We start from the raw sequence: 20,211 nt of genomic DNA on the forward strand, positions 1-20,211 counted from the left end.
AATCTGTATTTTAACAAGCCTTTCAGGTGAATCACTGGCATAAACCAAGGGAACCTGACCTAAACAGAGGGGCTGAGGAAAGTTTCACTAAGGAAGGGATACTGAATTGAGAGCTAATAAATGAGCGGGAGGCACGCCGACAATGAGAATGGCATGTGCAAATGTCCTGTGGTGGGAGGGAACCTGGTTTGCTTAAGGAACCAAGAGAAGGCGAATGTCCGAGGGCCTTGGAGGCTGTGGAAGGAACTTGCCCTGATCGCTCAGAGTAATGGGAAGCCATCGAGGGGGACAAGAGGAGTAGGGTGACTCGATGAGAATTGCATTTGAAAAGGTTATTTGTCCAGATTCAGGACAGGACCAGGGATGTAGCACAGGCATACCTTGCTTTATTACACTTCGCTGAAGGCTCAGATTATGGTATTTTGACAATAAAGTTATTTTTTAATTTAGGCGTGTGCATTATTTTTTTAGACATAATGCTATGTCTAAAAATTCACTGCGATATCACGTAAGCATAACTTCTATGTGCGCCGGGAAACCCGAGTCCTCATGCGACTCTCTTTATTGTAGTATTCGCTCCACTACAGTGGTCTGGAACCAAACTCGCAATGTCTCTGAGTTACGCCAGTGTTGGAAAGGAAAGCGTGAGTCCCAGAAAACTTGAGAATCCAGGTTAACAGGAGCTGGGGACTCCCTTGAAGCAGAAGGAGGGGAGAGGGAGCGCTTCTTTGAGATGTCTGGCCTGAGAGCGTACCTGTGCCACAGAGCACTGCAGCAGGAGCAGGTCAGTGCCTTAGGGATGCTCGAGGATCTGTGACCAGAGACAGTCGGCAGTGTGGGCCTGAGAGCTCAGGACAGTGGTCAGGCTGGAGACACCAATTTAGAGCAATTTCTTTTAATGAAACTAAACTAAAACTAAACTCAGCTGTTTAGTGAGTCTGGCAAAAGTGATTTAAGCCAGAATCATTCCCAGATGGTGTCATTTCCGCCTTTACCTGCACGATTAGCCTTTACCTGCACGATTAGCCTTAGTTCGTCTCCTGTAATTTCCCCTCCTGTGACCACTGCTATAAAAATAAGTACACATGTTTGACGACACGAATCCAATGAGACGCTATTTAACACATTTGCCCAAGTTATAAGCCCTTTACATGCGACCCTCAGATACCACCCTCATTTTCAACCTCAAAGTAGTTCACTATTTCCTAGTTCTTCGGGATTCCTTCTCTCTAAATGGATCTCGAGAATAATGATGACCTCTAATAACATCTGTTAATTCCTTCAGGAATTTAACATGCGTATTATGAGCCCCTGCGGATGTAAAAACATCTAGCTTTTAAAAATATCTTCAGCCATTTCCTGCCTGATCTTTGTCTTTCTGCCCGCCTTCCCAACGCTGCCCTGTCCCCTGCCTGGGCCTCTGAAAGAGGAACGAGTGGTTTTCTCACTTTTCACGCCATGCTTGACCTCACTCTCACTGCGACACTGCTCTGCAGCCAGCTGAGAGCCCTTGCCTTGGAGTAGTGGAAGGAACCGCATGGCCCAGAGAGGCCTGCCACTCTCTCTCTAGTTCTAACGAGGGCTCAGAGGAGGGGAGCTCCCCCGGCGATGCCTCTGGAAAGAACCAGAGAGGGAAAACGGAAGCAAGTGCCCAGACAGTGCAAAGGCAGGCTGACGGGTATAATTACTACCCCAAAAAGGATTTAATTTAAACGGAATCAAAAAGGATTTTTGTATTTTGTTCTCTTGCTTACTGGCAATGTGGTGACAGATGCAAACTACAGAGGACCACCCTGACCTCCTGCCCCGTTTGTAAGAGCCACCTCCTTCTTCACATGCATGCTTTTTGCTCCCTTCCAGCCATCAACTGTCCCCCAAAGTGTTCCGACTACTGTCCATCACTGCCACGTCTGGCCTAAACTCTCCGGCACTGTGCTGATGCCGGATGGGCCCTGGGGCTCACGGGCTGACCGGTCGGAAGGGATCTCAGAGGACACTGAGGCACAGAAAGGTCAGTGGCTGGCTCAGGCAGACCCTGTTTGAACACAGGCTTCCTGAACCTGTGCAGGAGTGGAGGCCGCTGGCACTAGGCGTCCAAGTCACTTGACCAAGATTCACAACTTCCTTGCTTGAAAAGGCAGCACATTCCTGCCGCTAGGAGCAGCCAGAGCACCGTTTCCTACACTTCAGCGCGTGTAAGTCACCGGAGAGCTTTGCACAACCCAGACTGCTGGGCCCCAGCCTCAAGTGAGCTGCCTGCCGGTCAGTCTCTAGCGGGCCTGGGCTTCTGCGTTTCTAACCGGCTCCAGGAGGTCCTGATGCCCCCGCTCCACAGACCGCACCGGGGCCACCCCGACCTCCGAACTCAGACCCTCACCTACTGTGTGAGTTAGGGTGAAGGTCAAACTGTTGCGACAGGGACAGCAGAATGCAGCAGCCCAGGGCAGCTAGGTGGGCTGTGCTCCCCAAGTCTCTCAGCTTCCGGGTCAGCGGGGCGCCTCCTGCATCCTCAGCAGTCCTTCTAGGGTCACCGTTTCAGCCAAGGGCGAAGTATGTCCTTGTAAGCAAGTGACAGGCCACGGGCTCGCATCACATACTTCTCTAGCAAGAACATGAGCCCAGGTCCCCATCGAGCTGCAGTGGAGTTTGGGACCCATACCCTGGCTCAGCAGCCACACGTCCCGTGGCCTCACAATGTGAGGTGCCATCTGCAGTCACGGCCTATGAACCAGCGAAGGACAGCTCCGACGAGCACGTTTGGGGGCTGATGCCGGCAGGTCTCCCTGGGTGAATCTGAGAGACTGTCTCTGACTTGTGAGAGAGTGTCATAGTCCCCAGGTAGAGCAGAGTCCCCAGGCTCTGGAGTTGGGGGGTCAGATGCGTCCAGATGGGGTGTGTGACATAGCAACCGTGTGACCTGGGATGAGTTGCATGGCATCTGTGAGTCAAGCCACCTTCTCTGTCAACAGTGATAAGAATGCTGTGATCATTTTAGAGGGAGCACCCAGTAAGGTGCTCCACGCATTCAGGTCACCACGAGGTGGGCCCAGGTTGACCTCAGACCAGACCAGGACGTTAGGGGATACAAACTCTGCTCTGCTTTATTGCCAATTACGTGAACTCTCTTAGCCAGTTTTTAATTCCCACTTGGAAATTGAGATAAGAAAACAAGTGACATCGGCGAGAGGGGCCAGCAGACGCCGACTTCGGGCACTGCTCCGCTGAGGAGGACCCCAGCGGGCAAAGCTGCCAGTGGCGGGGGCACAGGACCCAGGAAGCAGGTGGGGTGGCTGGGGCTGGGAGAGAGGCCGAGTGTACAATGGTGCTTCACTTACCGGCAGCCTCCAGCGCCAGGCTCTGAGCTGAGAAATGATGAGAAGCGAGAACTCAAGTAGCCCCCACGCCAATGAGGAGGCTGAGAAGCCAACCAACCACTGTGACAGAGTACAGGTGAGGGCTATGGTCAAGCTGGAGGGGGTCTGCAGACCCCAAAGTCAAACTGGAGTGGGGGAGGGGTGAGTCAAGGAAGGACCGACCCCAGGAGACAGAGTTCATCCTGGTCGAGGAGTGGGTCCAGCCAGGGAGGTGGGGTCACCCCGCGGCACCCCACTGATGGTCAGGAGGGTCTACGCCTTCCAGGTGAGGGGTGACGGGAGGGCGCAGCTTACTGAGCAGGGCTGGGCAGGGCTGCCGAAGCTGCTGAGGGCGAAGCTAGTGGGCAGGGAGGGGCCCCCCAGGTGCCCCACCGGGAGCAGGTGGAGTTGGGGCTTTTTCCTGAAGGTGATGGGAGCCACTGAAGGGTTCTGGAACAGGCTACTCTCAAGTCAGGCGGGGAGAGGTTTACGAAGGAGTCAAGCCAGTGCTGCTGGGAGGCTGAGGGCGGCCTTGCATCTGGGCAGAGCCCGGGACCAGGGATGTGGGGACTGCTCCCCACTCCCTCTCCTGGCCGCATCCTTGTCTGCGAGGGTGGGAGGTGCCTTGACAAAGAAAGGTTGAACCTCTTGCATTGGAATCTCAACCTGGTGCTTTCAACTTGGCCTCCAATCAGGGCAGGTGGGCAGCGGCCTCGCTGGGGAACTTCGGGCAGTGCCTGCCCAAGGTCATGCCCAGGAGTGGAGGAGGTACTCGTAGCTGAGGAAGGTGACGGCGTTGACAGGAAAGGCGCGGGCGCTGTTGATGGTCAACCCCCGGAAGAAGACCCCCAGTCCTTCCTGCCGGGCGCTGCTTACTATGCAGTCCAGCACCCCCCGGTACTCTCTCTGCTTCAGTCCGGCCATCTGCATCCTGGACTTGATCACATCCAAGGGGGTGGCTATCATCCAGGAGGTAGTGCCTGCAAAGCCCCCTGCCACCAGCACTGTGGCTGAGCCTGGGAAAAGGGAGCCCGGAGCAGCGTCAGATGTAGGAACAAAGCATCCTCCCCTATCCCTTGTCTCCCCATGTCTTTTATGATGGACCAGCTCCCCCACCCTACTCCTCTCTGTCCCCCTCACACAACTTCACTTACTGGGGTTCTGGCCATCTGGCGTAGACTGGCGACAAAGCCATTCATAGGTGACGAAGTAGAGTCCCAATGGGGGGGTGTCCCTCAGCATCAGAGCCCAGGCTCCCCGGAAGAGCCCCCGGGGCCCCTCCTCCCGGAAGATGGAGGCCACACAGTGCACGGGCCCCCTGTACCGCGGCGGGGGGCTCCCTAGCTGTGCCCTTGGCTCTGTCTGGTTTTGTAGCCGAACTTTGACGAGGTCAAAAGGGGCCAAGCAGCAGGCCTGTAGGGAAGGAAGTGTGAAGGGCCTGGGTGGGGCCTTGGGCTGGGGCGTGGCTTATCTTAATGAGATAAGCAATGGGCAGAGAGGGCAGCATCTCCCCCCAGGACCCCGCTGCTCCCGTTGCCACTCTCAGTCTGTCACACACAAAGCTGGGGGTTGGCCAGGGCCACCTCTTTGCCATCAGGTCCCTGACAACGAGTGGCACTGGACCTGTCCTCAAGCGACAGTGCCCAATGTGCCTGGCACACGCATAGGACAAGGCTGGGTTGTTTTTCCAAGAGCTGGGGTAGGTTTCTAGCCTTTTCAAATCCAGGAATCAGCCTGTGTCTACAGTGACTGGGCCAAAAGAAATGGTTCAGTCTGTGCCCACAAAACAGCAAAGGACAGACCCCTCACCAGGGTTACGGAAGTCACCTCGTTAGTGTTGGGGACTTAGTTTCATAGAACCTCCCTCCCTGCCTCCTGCAGGACAGACACCTCTCAGAGGCCCCTGAAGGGGGCAAGCGCTGGGCCAGCCCTTGCCTCTCACAAACGCCTAATTAATAGCTTCCCAGTAGAAGATGGGTGATGAGGTGGGAACCCTCATCACCTGGCTGAGGCAGACAGGGCACATATTTGGGATAATGCTGGGACTGAGGGTGGGTGCTGGGAGGACATGGAGGGCTGTTGCGGGGAGGGGCTGATGTATGAGTCAGGGACTCGACTAGGTCAAGATCAGCTGTTAAAAGTTCAGGTGAGAATTGAAATCACAGCTGAGATTAGCATAGCATTTGGGGCGTGTGTGTGTGCGTGTATGTGTGTGTGTGCGTGTGCGCGCGCGCGCGTGTGTGTGTGTGTGTGTGTGTGTGTGTGTGTGTGTGTGTGGTGGAAGGTATACTAGCTCAGTCCCTTAGCCTTGGAGATGGCTGATGGCAGAGGAGGCTGGTGGTTGGCTCCAGCAATGGTCTTTACAGGGTGGCAGGCTAAGTTTGCTGGCTTCCTCCTCCCCTGCAGGAAGGGCAGTGGACTGGGGACACTCCTTGAAAGATGGGGCCCTGATGTCACCCTCCAGAGCCTACTGGCAGGGCCTAGCTAAGGGCTTTTCCAGGGGGTGTGCTCCTGAGCCCTAGGCCCCCGGGGGGTTGAGGAAATGTCTGGGCCAAAGGTAGAGCTGCAGGCAGGGGCTGGTTAAGGCCCTTCTCCACCCCCCACCCTGCCCACAGGGGCAGGAGGACATCAGACACTGCTGCACCTTTGGGCTGCAGCCTTAGCTAGCCAAAAGCGACATCTGTGCACAGCAGAGGGTGTCGGTCCCTGCCTCGTGCTAACCAAAGAGTCACCTCCCACCTCTTCCCACCGCCACACTAAAGCACATTTTCTGCTCCAAGATCCTGTTAAACTGAAGTCATGGGCTTGACAGCAAACCCGGGCTCCAGTTAGTCCCTGGACCCAGTCCCCATTGTGACCTGACGGTCCTGAGTTCCGTTATCTGTTCTGCTTCCCACAGAGCTGGGAGCTGAGCCTGGCTGGGCCTCAATCAGGTGTTTCTTGGGGGTGCTAGGTCTCGGGGCTTGGGAGATATGCAGGCATGCACCCCACACAAGAAGGGGTAGAAGAAAAGCCAGGACCTTTTAGAGTTCCGTGAATCATTAATTCAGCTGAGTAAGCCAGCTGACCCTGTCCTTTGTCCTCGCTCTCTGCCCCATGAAATCTGTTGGGAGCATCAGAGCAGGTGCCAAATAGAGGGTGACCTGAGATGCCTAGCTGGGGTGTGGGGTGGAGCTAGGCACACGTTCCTCTGCCTCCATGCTCAGGCTCCCCATTTGGCTGAGGTTCCCCCTGGTGCATGGAGACCTCGCTTCCCTCTACCCCACCCCTCAGAAGCCCAGGTACTTAAACACTGAGAACTAAGATGAAAACCAAGTGACTGGAGTCGCTTAATGATTAATACCCTGGGCCTCTCCCAGCAAGGTCCCCGGACTGGGCCCCGCTGAGGCTCACAGGTAGCAGCCACCCAGGTGCCGCAAGCAAAGGGCCGGGGGCAAGGGGCGTCCCAAGGCCATGCCTGGGCTCAGAGCTCTGTGGGGGCTGTCAGTTCCCGGGATGAGAGGTCACCTTGGAGAGAGCTCTGAGGCCGGCAGACCCCTCTGGAGTGGGGCAAGCCCTGTCAGCCTCAGAGCGGGCCCGGCCTAGCTGCTTTTCCATCGTGTCCTCCTCGCCCCCACCTGAGCTCTCTCTGCCTTTTGTCCCCTCTGTTCTCCATGGCCTTGGCCTGCAGGCCTGCAGCCTGGAAGGCCACAGCTCGGCCAGGCCGGGTCAGCGGGAGCAGCAGGAGCTGCCCATTTCCCCATAGCTCCCCACATGCCGGTGGGGAAGGCCTGGTCTGCAGCTATGAGCCACCGGATGGGTGGGCCGGGAGAGGAAAGAATGAATTAACCCTCGCTGCGTCTGTGTGTGTGCACGGACGTGTGTGTGCATGTGTGCGTGTGCACCCCCCGCGCTACCCTGACCTGCAGGAACCCCCCGGTGCAGCCGGCTATGAAGACTTGCGTGTAGCTGGGCGGCTGGGCCCGCCGCTCCTGGTGGGAGGTGGCTGTGAGTGCCAGCAGGGTATTGCTGTAGACCCCGAACAGGACAGAGTTGACCACGGCTATGCTCACGATGGGGAAGCTCATCCCCTTGAAGAAACCCAGGAGCTGCGGGGAGATGGTGGGCGCTGGAGTTGGGGGTGGGGGCTCCGCTTTGCCCTTTCCAGCCCTAGCTGGGCCGGCTCTGGAAACCATGCTGAGCCCGGCCTCAGGGAGAGGGAGGTGGCAGAGGCTCCAATGGCCTCAGCAACACCCTTGGGGCACTAAGCTATTACCCAGCCCCCAGCAGCCCCAGACGTGGGTCTTCTCCCTTCCCAAGGCAGAGCCCCACCTGGGGAGAAGGAAGCTGATACTGACTGCTTGGATGCCGGCCACCCCAAAGCCCCGAAGAAGCAAGTCACCCACCGACTCGTGGCGATAAGTCTTGACCACACAATCCACGATGCCCCGGTATGCGGTCTGGGTCTGTAGCCGCACCTGGATGAGGAGGACGGAGCAGGTGGGCAGGCTAGGCATGGCTCCAGCCCAGCTCACCCCTCTGTCCCTTCAAGCAGGATGCCAGCAGGCCAGGAGAGGCAGGAAAAAGCCTGTCAACCAGGCCCTGCCCGTGGGTATCCTATGTTTGGTTCAGGTGACATCTTTCGTTCCTTGTGTGCCTCCTCTAGACTCACCTTTACAGTGTCAAAGGGGTGTCCCAGGACCAAGCCCACAGCTCCTGTGATGACAAGAAAGTGCTATGAGTGAGGCCCCTCACACCAGGCTGAGGAAGCAAGTCTGTGCCAAGAGGAAAGAGGGGTTCAGGCAGGAGGAGAGAGGGGAGGGCCTTCCTGCCAGACTCCGAAGAAACTCCAGCTGGCTCCCTCACGGCACTGTACTAAGAAGGTGTGGGGACAAGGAGACAGCAGGAGGGAGCCCCAGCCTCGCCTAAAGGACAGACATGCACAAGGGAGGAGCCAGCCACAGACACAGCATCCTCACTGGGAGCGCACGCCCGAGTGTCTTGCTGGCTTATCTAACTGCGGGGGCTCCAGACGGAGTGTCTGACGCTTCTGCCTCCTCACTGGCTTCAACTCTAAACCATTGTCCAGTGTGGGGTCTTGATCCAGACCAGGCCCTACCCTCCTGGCTCTCTGCCTCCACCAGTGGCAGCGCAGAGCTGGAGGTCTTGGGAGAATCCTGCAGGCACCAGGGGAAGAGGGGCCAGGCCTGGCCATCACCCCATTTCTTGGTCTTACCCTCTATAACAGAGGCTGGTTCTGGAGCTTTCGGAGAGGTCGCAGCCCCAGGAGGCGGGTTCAGAATGTGCCTCTCTCTCCTAAGAGAAATGTCACCCAGAAGCTGGGCTGTGTCCACAGCACAGCAGGCCTCAAGGCCCGGGCACGTAGCCCACTGCCAGGTTCTCAAAGGGGAAATCAAGACAGCAGTAGGTGAGGTCAAAGGTGAACTTCTTTTCCAAACCCCAAAGGAAGGCTTGGGTTCAAGATGCAGGTGCTGCTGGGCATCAGGAAGAGCGCTCACCTTGGCTCTCCCTCTCGGCAGGTGGCAGGTGGCAGGGCTCTGGGACAGAGTAGTGGCACCTCCCCCCTGCACCTTCCTCTCCTCTCCCCTCTGGCAACTCTCAGGAGGCTCTGGGACAGGTGGTTCTGGGTCTTCCAAGGGAACCAGGACTTTGGCCTCAGCTCTTCCTATGTCACCTACCTTCCCCGGGAAGTGACCCAGCACTGGGGGTGAGGTGACGGAAGGGAGAAAAACGTCTTACCCGAGATCCAGCCAGCCACAAACTCTTCCACAGGCATTGTTCTGCCGGTGGGAGCCACAGGCTCCAGCGGAGGGGGCGTTGGTGAAAGTGTGATTCTAGCCTCTCCCTCCGCCCCTGGACTGCTAATCTCCCTGTAATGTTTAACCTGGGTGGAGGGGGCAATGGCCTGGTGCCCAGAGCTCGAGCACAGGAGATGGAAGCGAGTCAGCTTGGTGGCCCTGATGCACCGCAGGAAGTGTGCAGTGGGAAATCGAATGGGGCAGGGTTGACGACCAGTGATGGCCTAGCAGCGTGACCAGGCCTGGCAGCCAGGCCCAGGTCCCTGGTCCGGAGCCTCCAGGCTGCCTTAGTCAGCATGGGCTCAATGAGCCTTCTCAGGGCCAAGGCCTGTCCAAGTGAGCCACATTTCCCTTTCCTCGTCCCCACAGCACCGCACACTAGACTGCCCACCCCTCCTGGACAGCCCCCGGAGGCTGGTGAGATGGAGCATGGCCACCAGGGGGCAGGCCCAGCCCGAGATGCCCTGGCTTTGGGGAACCCCTGGAACCACCCAGCGGGAACCACTCACCGGGTTGCTTCAAGACCCGCCTCCTCCAGGGTTGTTTACGACACGACTCCGCGTGTGAGTCAAACGCAGCCTCCCTCCACCTCCTCTTCTCGGAGCCTCTTTCCCAGGGGAAACATGGGGATTTTGAGCAGATGAAGGTTAGTGTACATCTCTGCTTGGGGGTGACCAGGCTATGCCTGCTCATTTCTCCTTGGACAGCTACAACCCCACTGACAGAGCAGCGACCCGCATCCCTCTCCCTGGAGGATGGGGTGAAGGGAGGACGAAAAGAGTGGACTCTTCTTTCCAGGGCAAGAGACCCAGTACTCAGGAGCCACTGCCCATAAAATCTGTGGAGGCCTCAAACGCGGGCCCCAACCCTCAGAGGCGTCCGACCCCTCCCTTTCCCTCGCGCCTCACCCCAATTCCATGAGGAAACTGTGTTACTGTTACCTTCAAAACAGATCCCGAATCCAAACCCCTTGCTTCCTACATTGCTCCCTCCCTGGCCCAAGGCCGACATCACTGCCACTTGGATGCCTGCCCCTGACTGGCCCCAGGCTCCCTCCTCGCCCCTTTCCAGTCTGTTCTCACAGCAGCCAGAGTGATGCAGTTAACATCTGTCAGACCATGTCTCCCTTCTCCACACCCTGCAAAGGCCCAGTGCTGCTCAGAGCCCAAACCACAGCCCTTCCCAGGCTCTGGGAGCCTCGCGGTGCCCCATACTCCTCTGACCGCCCCCTCGCTCGCTCTGCTCCAGCTGCCCTGGCCTCTTCTCTTCTTCAGACGGGCTCCTGCCTCCAGGCCTTCGCCCTGGCTGTTCCGTCCTCCTCTAGCTTGGACCATACGGTGAGCCCACCCTGATCGTCTCATTGACTGCTGCCATCTGCCTCACCCGCCTGGCATTCCTGGTCCCTCTTTCTAGCTCTACCTTTTCTTTCCTCCATTGTACTCATCACCTCCAAATGCACTATGTAATTAACTCGTCTGTCTGGGCAGGGATCTCTGGCTGTTTTGTTCATTAATGTTATCTCAAAGGCTTAGAACAGTGTGTGGCAGAGCACACATTCAATAAATATTCATGGCAAAAACAAATGAGTGGACAAGGCAGGGAGCAGCATCAGTGGACAGCCCTGCAGCCAGCCCTGGCTCTCCAGTTCTCTCTCCCCATCTCGAAGGGCCCCAAAGAATGTAAAGGCCTAACGACACCCCCACCTGCCCCTCCAGATCTCATCGCGGCTCTTGGTTTGCCAGCAAATGCCCAAGGACCAGACCTGCTCACCCATTTCCTGTCCCTCTGCCAAAGGGAAACCATCCACCCCTCTACCTTCTAGAGAGCAGAATTTCATCTCTGAACTCCCCCAGGAGCTGCCTGGGCCTCCTTGGGCTGCCCCCAAGAACTTCTCGAGCACTGGCCTCCCGCGGGGGGCTGGGCTGCCATTCTACTTCTGCTCGTTCTCTCCCGAGTGATGTTGGCCAATCCCTTTTGTGGGCCTCGGGGTTCTTATTGCTCAATAAAGTCGGGGACGAGCGCAGCTGATTGCTAAGCCTAAGGCCTCTTGGCTCCAAATGCCCGTAGGTTCCCCCCTCACTTCAGAATAGGCCTCACTCTCTTCTCTAATCCCGCCACACCGCCCCAATTCACGAGAGACCCATTACCACTCTCGAGGGCCTTGCAGAACAGCACTGCCCCCGCCAGCTCTCTCCCAGCTCTGACCTCATCACTGTCTAGCTCACAACCTCAGAACCAAACGTCCTTGCTGGCTGCCAGACCCACCTCATGTCCTTCGCCCGGGTGTCCACCCCCGCCCCCGGGTGCCACGCCACCTCCCCAGCCTACTGTGTCCTGCTTGTCCAGGGCTTCCCTGGTGTCCTCCCCATGCCCCCGCAGCTCCCGCTACCTGGAACGCCTTCAGGAATCGCCTCCAGGGTGCCCTCCTCGCTGGCCCTGCCTTCCAGCCTTCTTGCCCCCAACTGCCAGACATCAGCTTTGTTACTGAACTTTTCTCGCCCTGTTTTCTCCTCATAAAATGGAGATCCAATGCTCACCTTAGTGTGTTATAGGATTCAAGCGCTTAGAGAAGGGTCTGGCACATTGTACATGCCTCACAAATGCGGATACTATTACTCTTATTTTCACTTCCAGGGTCCATGAGGATAACCTGAGGAAATGCATGGGAAAGGGCCTAGCACACAGTAGGTGCTCAGGATTTAAAGACTCTTCTCGCTTGTGGCATTTTACAAAGCTCTTTGGGCAATTCTGTCATCTTACGTCGTTTTAAACATGTATTTCTCGGACATGGTTCCATAGTGTAACAGTTAGCACGTCTGCTTTACGTGCAGAAGGTCCTGGGTTCGCGCTCCAGTGGAGCCACGGTCCATGGTCTACAGCCATGCCACCCTGAACAAGCCCGATGTCTGATCTCAGAAGCTAAGCAGGGTCAGGTCTGGTTAGTACTTGGATGGGAGGCCACCTAGGAAGACCAGGTGCTGTAGGCATAAATAATAATAACAAATAAATAAATAAAAATAAACTTGTATTTCTCCTGGGTTTCTCTCTCTCCCCTCTCTCCCTCCACTGCCCAATTAAACTGTGTCTCACCCAGGTCTCGTCCCCTGCCCTAGCTCAGGCCTTTCATCAAGTAAGCACTCCACAAAACACAACACTGAATTGTGTTCTCACTTTGCTCCAGAGGGTTTTAAGCCATTGAGTCCTGGTCTGAGCATCCCAGAGCTGAGAACAAGGAGAGAGATGCCTGTTCCCACTGCTCACTCTTCCTCTTCGGCTCACACCTGAGCTTCCTTAGTTCTCAGGTCAGGCTGGTAAGGAAGACATGTCGTAGTGGGCTCACTTTTGGGGACAGTGTGGGCCCTGGAGGGCAGGCTAAGAGCTCTTTCAAATACTGAGGAAACTCAGACTGGGTCAGGAGCCGGAGCTGCCTTCCACTGCTAGGGGATCAGGGCAGACTGAGCCCACTGTGCTGTTCCTGCTGATCACCGAGTTCTTTGATATTGTCCCCTTGGAGCAAACTTTGGTTTCTTTATCTTGGGAAGGCGCCCATGCACCTGTTTTTCTCCGTGAGAGCCATGCCTCAGGCACACGCACATGCTGTCATTGCCAGGACATGTTGGTGACGTGACTCTGGGGACAGGTGGTTTCACACCTGCCTCTTTGGGCCGCCAACGCCTCTTCCCTGCCTGAGAATGGCTCAAGGACTGCGAGGCTGTGTGTCTGAGATAGGAAGGGCTCATGTGACTGCTCCCTGGAAAAACAAGTGTGTCCGGACTGGGTTTATGGCATATAATTCGAGGGCCCTTAGAGGTCATTGCGTCCAATCTCCTTCATTTTACAGATGAGAAAACAGGCCTGCAGGGGAAAGGGCTTGTCCAGGGTGAGTCAGGACGGGGACCCAGTCTTCTGACCACAACGAATGGCCCATCACCCTTCACAGCCCGGGGACGCTACAGTACAGGCCGCTATCTGCTGCTCCTTTAATTAGAAGCCAGCACAGTGTGAATCCCTGACATGTTTCACGAAGTTTACAAGTGAGGAGACCCGCCCAAAGTCTCAAGCAAGTGAGCGCCAGAACTCGCGCCCCGATCCCGATTGCCTCGAACCTTCCACACACTGTCACAGGCCATCGGTGTGGGGGCCCACGCACCCTTGGTCCCTCGGCTTGGTGGGACCTAACCGCGCGACTAAACAAGCGAGGCGCGCGGTCCTGGAACCCCGGCCCTGCGCGGGCCCGCGGGGGGCGTGAGCGCGCGGGCGCCGGGCAGGGCGCGTGCGCGGCAGCCCCGGCTCCGATTGGCTCCCGCGGTCAGGGGAGGCGGGGCCGTGGGCGCCGCGCTGCCTCCGCCCCGGCTTCCGCGTAGCAGCCCCGGGAGCCGGATCCCGAGCGGGGTCCAGAGTTCCCGCTGGCCGCAGAACCCGAGCCGCAGCTGCGGGTCGGAGTCATAGCGGCAGCCTGGGCTGAGGCGGTGGGCGCTCGGCGGTGAGGAGGTGAGAGCTCGGCGACGCCGTGCGCGGGCCCCCGCCCCGACGGGTTTGCGCGGTGCCCTGCCTGGGCGTCCCCGCGAGCCGAGCTTCCAACTAGCTCCCGACCCCTCCCACCAGCCCTGACCTCCAGTCAGGACCCCACCCCCACCCCACTAGTGTGAACACCAGTGCCCCCAGCCACAGCTGTTCACTTTCGAAGATCAGCCCGGCCCCTTCCCAACTCCCCATCTCCGGACCCCAGTATCTGGTCTTTCTCTTTCCTTCTGCAGATGGACGGGACAGAAAGCAGTGCCGGGCAGCCCGGCCCCTCTGAGCGGTCCCATCGAAGCAGCGTGTCCTCCATGGGAGCCCGAGGTGGGTCCTTGCCCTCATCTCCTCCACCCCTCAATCCTCCTGGGGCCCCAGCCCTGGGGAAGTGGTCCTGGTTTGTCATCTCTTCCATTAAAGAGAATCTTATGTGTTATTTAACGAATAAGGTATGTTGAGGTATGGAAAAGTGACAGTCAGTAAGAGGACCTGGGCTTTGTCACTAGGGTACTGGCCCTGGTACTCTTTGAATCTCTTTCCTCATTTGTAAAATGAGCATGTAGAACAGCTGTGAGATTCAAAAGAAATCTTATGAATGAAAAGTGACACATTCACTTTCTTTGTTGAATTTCTTTCTCACAAACAGCTTTTTGAAAGCAGGGATCATTATCTTTGTTTTATAGGAAGGAAATCGGGTCCTGGAGAGGTTAAGTCACAGGATACTGGAGCCTTCAGTACATCGGGTTTCCCTGCCTAAAAAATGGGTCTGAGTCTCAGCCTCTTGGAGATTATTTTATGATCCCTCAAGAAAGTAGCTTTTGGGAAACAGACTGGGGATCCAAAAAGCACCTTTACTTGTATTAATGGTAAACTCTGCCCTTGCCTTTCACAGGCTTCACCTCATTTGCTTCACAGCCGCTCTTTGAGGGAGGGGTAATAACCCTGCTTTATAGGTGAGGCAGCTGACACGTTGACTTGCTAAAGTCAACCAGCCAGTTGGGGGCCAGGCGAGGATTGGAACCCCGGTACTTTGGCCTCCAAGCTCAATGCTCCTTCACGGTACCTGCAGTTCCAGGAATGGACATTTGAATCTGGCAGCTTTCCCAAGGGTCTCTTTGGGCTCTAAATAGGAATCCCAGAGGCTGTCCTGAGGGAACATTCAACTCATACTTCCCCTGGCCTGTTTAAGACCGTTTTAAAGGCCATGGGATTGAGTCTTGAGGCTTCAAGAGTTCTAAGGAAGCAGAGGGGAGACGAGCCAGAGCGCAAAGGCATCCTGGGACGTGCTTTACCCTAGGGTGGCCTTGACTCCTTAGTTCCCATCTTAGCCTGGGCCAGAGAGAGACAGCAGTTTGCATGAAGATAACAGTGGATCACCAGCCCTCCATCCTCCCAGCCTGATTTACTAAGTGTTGTAACCTCACGGTGGGTTCAACCTATGCCTCAGTCCCCACCTGTGGAATGTTCTCCAGGGAAGAAGCATAGCAGGGTCTTTGGGGCTGCCAGGGGAATGTGCGGGGGAATATGTCCAGCCCTGATTTGAACTTTTGAGGATTAGGGTGGGGCTAGGCTGGTCCTTGGGCTGGAATTGCTAGGTTTCTGGGTGGTTCGAGGGTCTCAAGTTTTAACAGACAGCATTCTTCACAGGGTCCTTCAAGGCTCTGCCTCTGGAATGTAGCCTTGGTCATCCTGAGGGGTGTAGGGTGGGGGCTCCAGCCCCAGTAGGGGTGGAGGGTACCTGGTGGGCATTGCCTGGGCAGTGGGCCCAGCTGACCCTGCCTGGCCTCCATTGCAGCCGCCGACGTGCTGGTGTATCTCGCGGATGACTCGGTGGTGCCCCTGGCTGTGGAGAACCTGCCGTCCTTCAGTGCCCACGAGCTGCACCGTGCCATCCGTGAGGTCCTGCAGCTGCCGGACATCGCCCTGGATGCCTTCGCGCTCTGGCTCGTCTCCCCTCTGCTGGGTAAGGCTCAGCTGAGGAGCCAGGGTGGGACGGTCGGGAAGGTGCTGACCAGTTGTGGGGCCACTGTACATCAGGGGAAGGTGGGACTTGTGTGTGGCCTGGAGCTGTCCACTCTTTTGAGGACCCAGAGCCCTAAGAGGACTCCTGGCTCCTCTGCCCACACCTCTCTGCTGATGGCAGAGGAGGGGCTGAGACTGCCCATCAGCCTCAGCAGTACGGAGCCTGAGGCATCAGAAGAAACAGGATGGGGGTGGGGGGGATGATAGGGACAGAGGGATCTGCGTGCACCGAACACATGGTCTGTGCCACAACCTGAGCCGGTGTTTCGTGAGCAGGATTTCGCCTTTTCCTCATGGCCCAGCCCTGTCTTGCAGATTTGGAGATCAAGGTTTGGAAGGGTAGGGCCGGTGCGTGGTAGGATCGAGACCAGAACAGAAGCCCGGGCAGTCCCAGCTGGCCTCTCGGAACTGCGTTCTGCTCCTCAAGGGCAGGGAGGAAGGTGGGACCTGGCCCAGAAAACAGCCACCCTTGAAGATGAAGCTTTTCCTGAGGGTGGGGAGGGCAGGACAAGTGTGAACCACCTTCTCTACAAGGGGCCTCCAGCCCGCCTGGTTTCTGGCCTGTGACTGTCTGTGTCCTGCCCGTGACTGCCTGTGTCCTGCCCTTTCAGGCTGAGATCCTAAGGCAGGGATAGAGCAAGAGTGGGGTCTGGGTGCTCCCTGGGGCCTCTGAGTGGGGCCTCCAGCCTGCTGGTTTGGACAGGAAGGGGGTTGGGAGAGGATGCCCCAGCTGTTGCCAGGGCAAGGCATGTTTTCTGAGCTTAAAACTTTCTCCTTCCCTGTAAGAGGGGCAGGGGCAAGAAGGAAGTGACTGGTCCCCAGGACCCCTAGTGGTTGGGGTCCCTGGTGCGTTCACCCTCTCTCCAGGCGGGAGAGGGAGTGCCTGTCCCCCAACCCCCCGCCCACCAGTTGGAGCTTCCTGCGCAGCTGCTGCTCTCGCCCACCCTCATCCTGCTGACCTGTCTCTCGCAGCCGCTCCCGACCCAGCTCAGCTGCCCCTCCTTCACTCTCCAGGCTGTCGGTCAGAACTGTGGGCCCCTTGCCTTGTGTCTTTGAAAAGTCGGGGGTGGCAGTTCTATGTGGCTGGCTGGCCCCTGCCAGGCTCCCTGTCCCTCTAGTTGGATAACTTGTTTCCTGCGCACCCCCTACTCCCTCCTCATCACATTCCTGCTCCCTCTTGACGTGAATGGACCGCCTGTGTGGCCCTGCCTTCTGTCCTAGTCACCCTAGGCCACTGCCCTGTTCAGGGGGACGGCGGCTGGAGGCCTTAGCACAAAGTCAGTGCCCACGTTGTTCCCAGGCTGAGTTCAGGAAGGCTGAAAGGCCACTTTAGCTTTGACTTGGGCCCCTCAGAACCTTTGGCTCCCCCCACCACCCCCAGAGTGAGTGAAGCACTGACAGATGCCCCAGGGCTGTGAGGCACGGAGGGCGTGCCATCTGCTGGTTCACCCCTCGAGCTGGATGTTCCTTTTCAATGCCATCGTCAATTTGTGTGGAACAGAGACCTTCAGTCCTGTTTGGGTGACAGCCTCCAGTCAGAAGGGCCGCATCTAGAAGTGTGTGGGACCACGGGGTCAGCATAGTCCCATTCTGTTAGTGGGAGCCCTGAGCTTCTGGGGCACGGGGTTTAGGGCTGGGCAGAAGGAGGGCAGCCTTGCCCCGGGTCCACCCTCCCACAGTGTGTCCAGGGGTCCCAGCTAGTTAGTTTCCTCATTCATCTCATAAGTATGTGTGGAGCCCCCCACCTCGTGCTGGGCAACAATCTAGATGCTGGGTATATGGTGGGGAGCTGGGTCGCAGGTGTCCCTGCCCTCATGGAACTCGTAGTCTAAAGTGTGGCAGGAGGCTTGGCAGTAGAGCTCTGTTCTGGTTTAGCCACTAACTCTGGTGGCCTCAGGCAGGCACTATCCCTCTTTGGGCTTCAGCGAATGTCCAGGTCTAGAGCATGTGTGGAGGACCCCGTTAAGCCACCAAGGGAGAGTGGGCTTGCTGAGGGGGTCCTTCTCGGAAGAGGGCGGAAGCTCATGGCACATTCCGTTCCTGGGGAGTTGTGGGGCAGCGGTCCTTACAGATGGCTGTGGCCAAAGATCTAGGTTGAAGATGAGTCACCAGGGAATCTGGATCAGAGAAGGGTTGGGAGAAGCAAGGCGTGTGAAGAAGCGGAATGAGGGGTTTGGGTGGAGGAGGCTGTAGGCAGAGAGGGAGCCAATGTGGAGGCTGTGGCCACTGTTTTCGGTTAAGATCAGGGTCTAAATGGAAGCCCAAAGAACAGATGAGGACCGTCAGCATCAGCCTGGTAGGACAGGGCACCCGGCCCTGTGGTGGGAGGGGCGAAGCGGGGAGATGAGGGTCAGAAGGGGGTTCGGAAGGCAGGGGCCGCTGATAGATGGCGTGGATGTCGCCCTTCCTGCACCCCGGCAGCCATCCTCATCCATCATCAGATGGCCTTGGAAAGGGCTTCAGCCTTCTCAGAGGCCGTGGACTCTGATGCACGAGACTCTTGGCCCAGGACATTGAGTCCTGGTGCCAGCTGACAGTCTGGAGTCGAGAGGCTGATCCACAGTGAGGGCCCACGGCAGCCAGGGGAACAGCAGGGACCAGACAGGTACTCCTGCCCACGTGGCACTCCCGGCCAGTGGGGGCACAGACAGTGACGCGATGTCAGATGGTGGAAACCCCCATGAAGGCAACCAGACGGGTCTGACGGCATGGTAGGCGAGAGACTACCATGGTAGGACTCCTGCCTTAGTTAGAGTCCAGGAAAGGCGACAGTCGAACTGAGGCTCGAACCAGCCAGCCATGCGAGGATCTGGGGGAAGGGCGCCTGAGGCAGGAAGAACTGCGAGTGCAAAGGCCCCAAGGCTCAAACTCGCTAGCCCTGGTCCAACAACTGAAGAAGGCCGGAGGGGCGGGGCAGAGAGGGGACGAGAGGAGGAGCTCAGGCGGGGCAGCTGGATGGCGTGGTGCCTGTGGGCCAGGGAGGCCAGCGCTGCCAGGGAGGCCAGCGCTGCCAGGGGCAGGGGCAGGCAGCCCCTCAGGTCTCAAATACCAGCTTCGGGCTCTGCTTCCTAATGCAGTGCCGGGCCCATCTGTACCGCCGTGCCCGGCACCTCCCATCTGCCACAGCCTCTCAGCTCCGGCCCGCCCTGGGCACTATAGGCATCAGTCAGAGGCTGGCTCTGCCTGAGCCTGACTTCCTCTCAACTAGCTATGGGACTCTGGACAAACAACTTAACCTCTCTGAGATTCATTTTTTCTGTGGGCGAAGTGAAAATGGGGTGTTGCAGAGCATGCGCATGTAAACCACTTAAAATAGTTCCGGGTATTCCGTACCTGCTCCGTGGCTGCCATCACATCACGTTGCTCTCGGTGGCGGATGGCAGTCACACTGGTGGAGGCTGCATGACCGTTTCACTTCCTGTCCCGCAGAGGTACAGCTGAAGCCCAAGCACCAGCCTTACAAGCTGGGCCGCCAGTGGCCGGAGCTGTTGCTGCGCTTCACTGACGCCCCGGACGATGATGTGGCCACAGGTCAGTGTGCTACCCATGCATCTCCCTCTCAGGGTCCTAGGTCTGCAGCACTGACTCGCAGCCCAGCTAGGCCTCCGATGGCAGGGGGAGCTGCCCTGGCTGGGGAGACAGGATCCCCCCAGGCTCCATCAGCCACTCGTGGCAGAGAAGGTCGGGGGGCCCTGCAGGGAGTCCAGGGTGTTCTAGGGGACAGCGAGCATGTCCAGATAAGCCACACACACGCTCTCTGAACAGCCCTCGGGTTTTCTCAGTCATGGCGGGCGAGCCTGAGGACTGGGGACTGGGCCAGTCAGGGGAGAGCTGGGCGGGCTGGGCAGCGTGGCCAGGCAGTGACCGCAGCCTCTCCCCCCAGATGAGCCCTCCCTGCAGTTCCGAAGGAACGTGTTTTTCCCAAAGCGGCGGGAGCTCCAGGTGAGGCAGCGAGCCCCAGGCAGAGTCACCCAGGTCTGGTGCCCTGTGTCCCTAGACCCCTGGACATTGGTGCCCTGACCCCTCCTCACCATGCAGATCCGTGACGAAGAGGTCCTGCGGCTGCTCTATGAGGAGGCCAAGGGCAATGTGCTGGCCGCACGGTACCCGTGTGACGTGGAGGACTGTGAGGCCCTGGGCGCCCTGGTGTGCCGTGTGCAGCTCGGGCCCTACCGGCCTGGCCAGCCCACTGCCTGCACCCTGAGGTAACGGCCAGCGTGACCTGAGGCAGGGGTGCAGCCTGGGGAGGGTTGCTCAGAATTTTACTTACAAGTGGTCCTAGGTCTTGCAAGGTCCTGGAGTCAGGAGGCCTCAGCCCCAGGGCTGGCCCTGACACCGTGACCTTGGGTCAGTTACTCCATCTCTCTGAGCCTCCTTCACCTCATCTGCCCTGGGCTGAGAGGCCTGGGAAGTGGGAGACTTGGGTGATGTGACATCTGTGAGTGGAGCCCCCAGTCCGAGGAGCCCCACATGTGCATCATCCTCCACCCGAGGTCAGGAGGGAGCTGGGTTGTTTTTTTTTT

General features: G+C 57.8%; 2 protein-coding genes and 1 pseudogene across 9 annotated transcripts in view; 2 read left to right on the forward strand and 1 right to left on the reverse strand.

The window, feature by feature from the left end:
- Positions 1–3,075: 3,075 nt before the first annotated feature.
- On the reverse strand, positions 3,076–9,920 carry SLC25A45 (solute carrier family 25 member 45). 4 transcript variants are annotated; one of them, XM_023535742.1, is made up of 6 exons: positions 9,661–9,920; positions 8,005–8,048; positions 7,739–7,810; positions 7,256–7,441; positions 4,508–4,766; positions 3,076–4,369 (listed from the first exon to the last, which is right to left on the reverse strand). In XM_023535742.1, the coding sequence occupies exons 1-6, from the start codon at positions 9,842–9,844 to the stop codon at positions 4,101–4,103; spliced, it is 1,014 nt and encodes a 337-aa protein (XP_023391510.1). In that variant the 5' UTR covers positions 9,845–9,920; the 3' UTR covers positions 3,076–4,100. The 4 variants fall into 4 exon arrangements, with proteins under 4 accessions (XP_023391510.1, XP_011367112.1, XP_023391511.1 ...); XM_011368810.2 differs by lacking the exon at positions 9,661–9,920 and adding an exon at positions 9,093–9,188; XM_023535743.1 differs by lacking the exon at positions 7,256–7,441.
- Positions 7,460–20,211, forward strand: part of FRMD8 (FERM domain containing 8) — a 26,563-nt gene continuing 13,811 nt past the window's right edge. Inside the window, exons 1-7 of one of the 5 annotated variants that reach the window (XM_011368807.2) lie at positions 7,460–7,466; positions 8,719–8,729; positions 13,909–13,993; positions 15,462–15,629; positions 19,118–19,219; positions 19,572–19,630; positions 19,727–19,893. In XM_011368807.2, the coding sequence (XP_011367109.1) occupies positions 13,909–13,993; positions 15,462–15,629; positions 19,118–19,219; positions 19,572–19,630; positions 19,727–19,893 (581 nt within the window). In that variant the 5' untranslated portion in view covers positions 7,460–7,466; positions 8,719–8,729. Of the gene's footprint in view, positions 7,467–8,718; positions 8,730–13,011; positions 13,032–13,196; positions 13,216–13,475; positions 13,635–13,906; positions 13,994–14,349; positions 14,431–15,461; positions 15,630–19,117; positions 19,220–19,571; positions 19,631–19,726; positions 19,894–20,211 lie in introns of those variants that run through there. The other 4 variants (XM_011368808.2, XM_023535741.1, XM_011368806.2 and 1 more) reach the window with 4 other exon arrangements.
- LOC111745009 lies at positions 12,023–12,138 on the forward strand (annotated as a pseudogene).

The sequence above is a fragment of the Pteropus vampyrus genome, unplaced genomic scaffold (assembly GCF_000151845.1).
Source record: "Pteropus vampyrus isolate Shadow unplaced genomic scaffold, Pvam_2.0 Scaffold144, whole genome shotgun sequence".
NCBI classification, from domain to species: domain Eukaryota; kingdom Metazoa; phylum Chordata; class Mammalia; order Chiroptera; family Pteropodidae; genus Pteropus; species Pteropus vampyrus.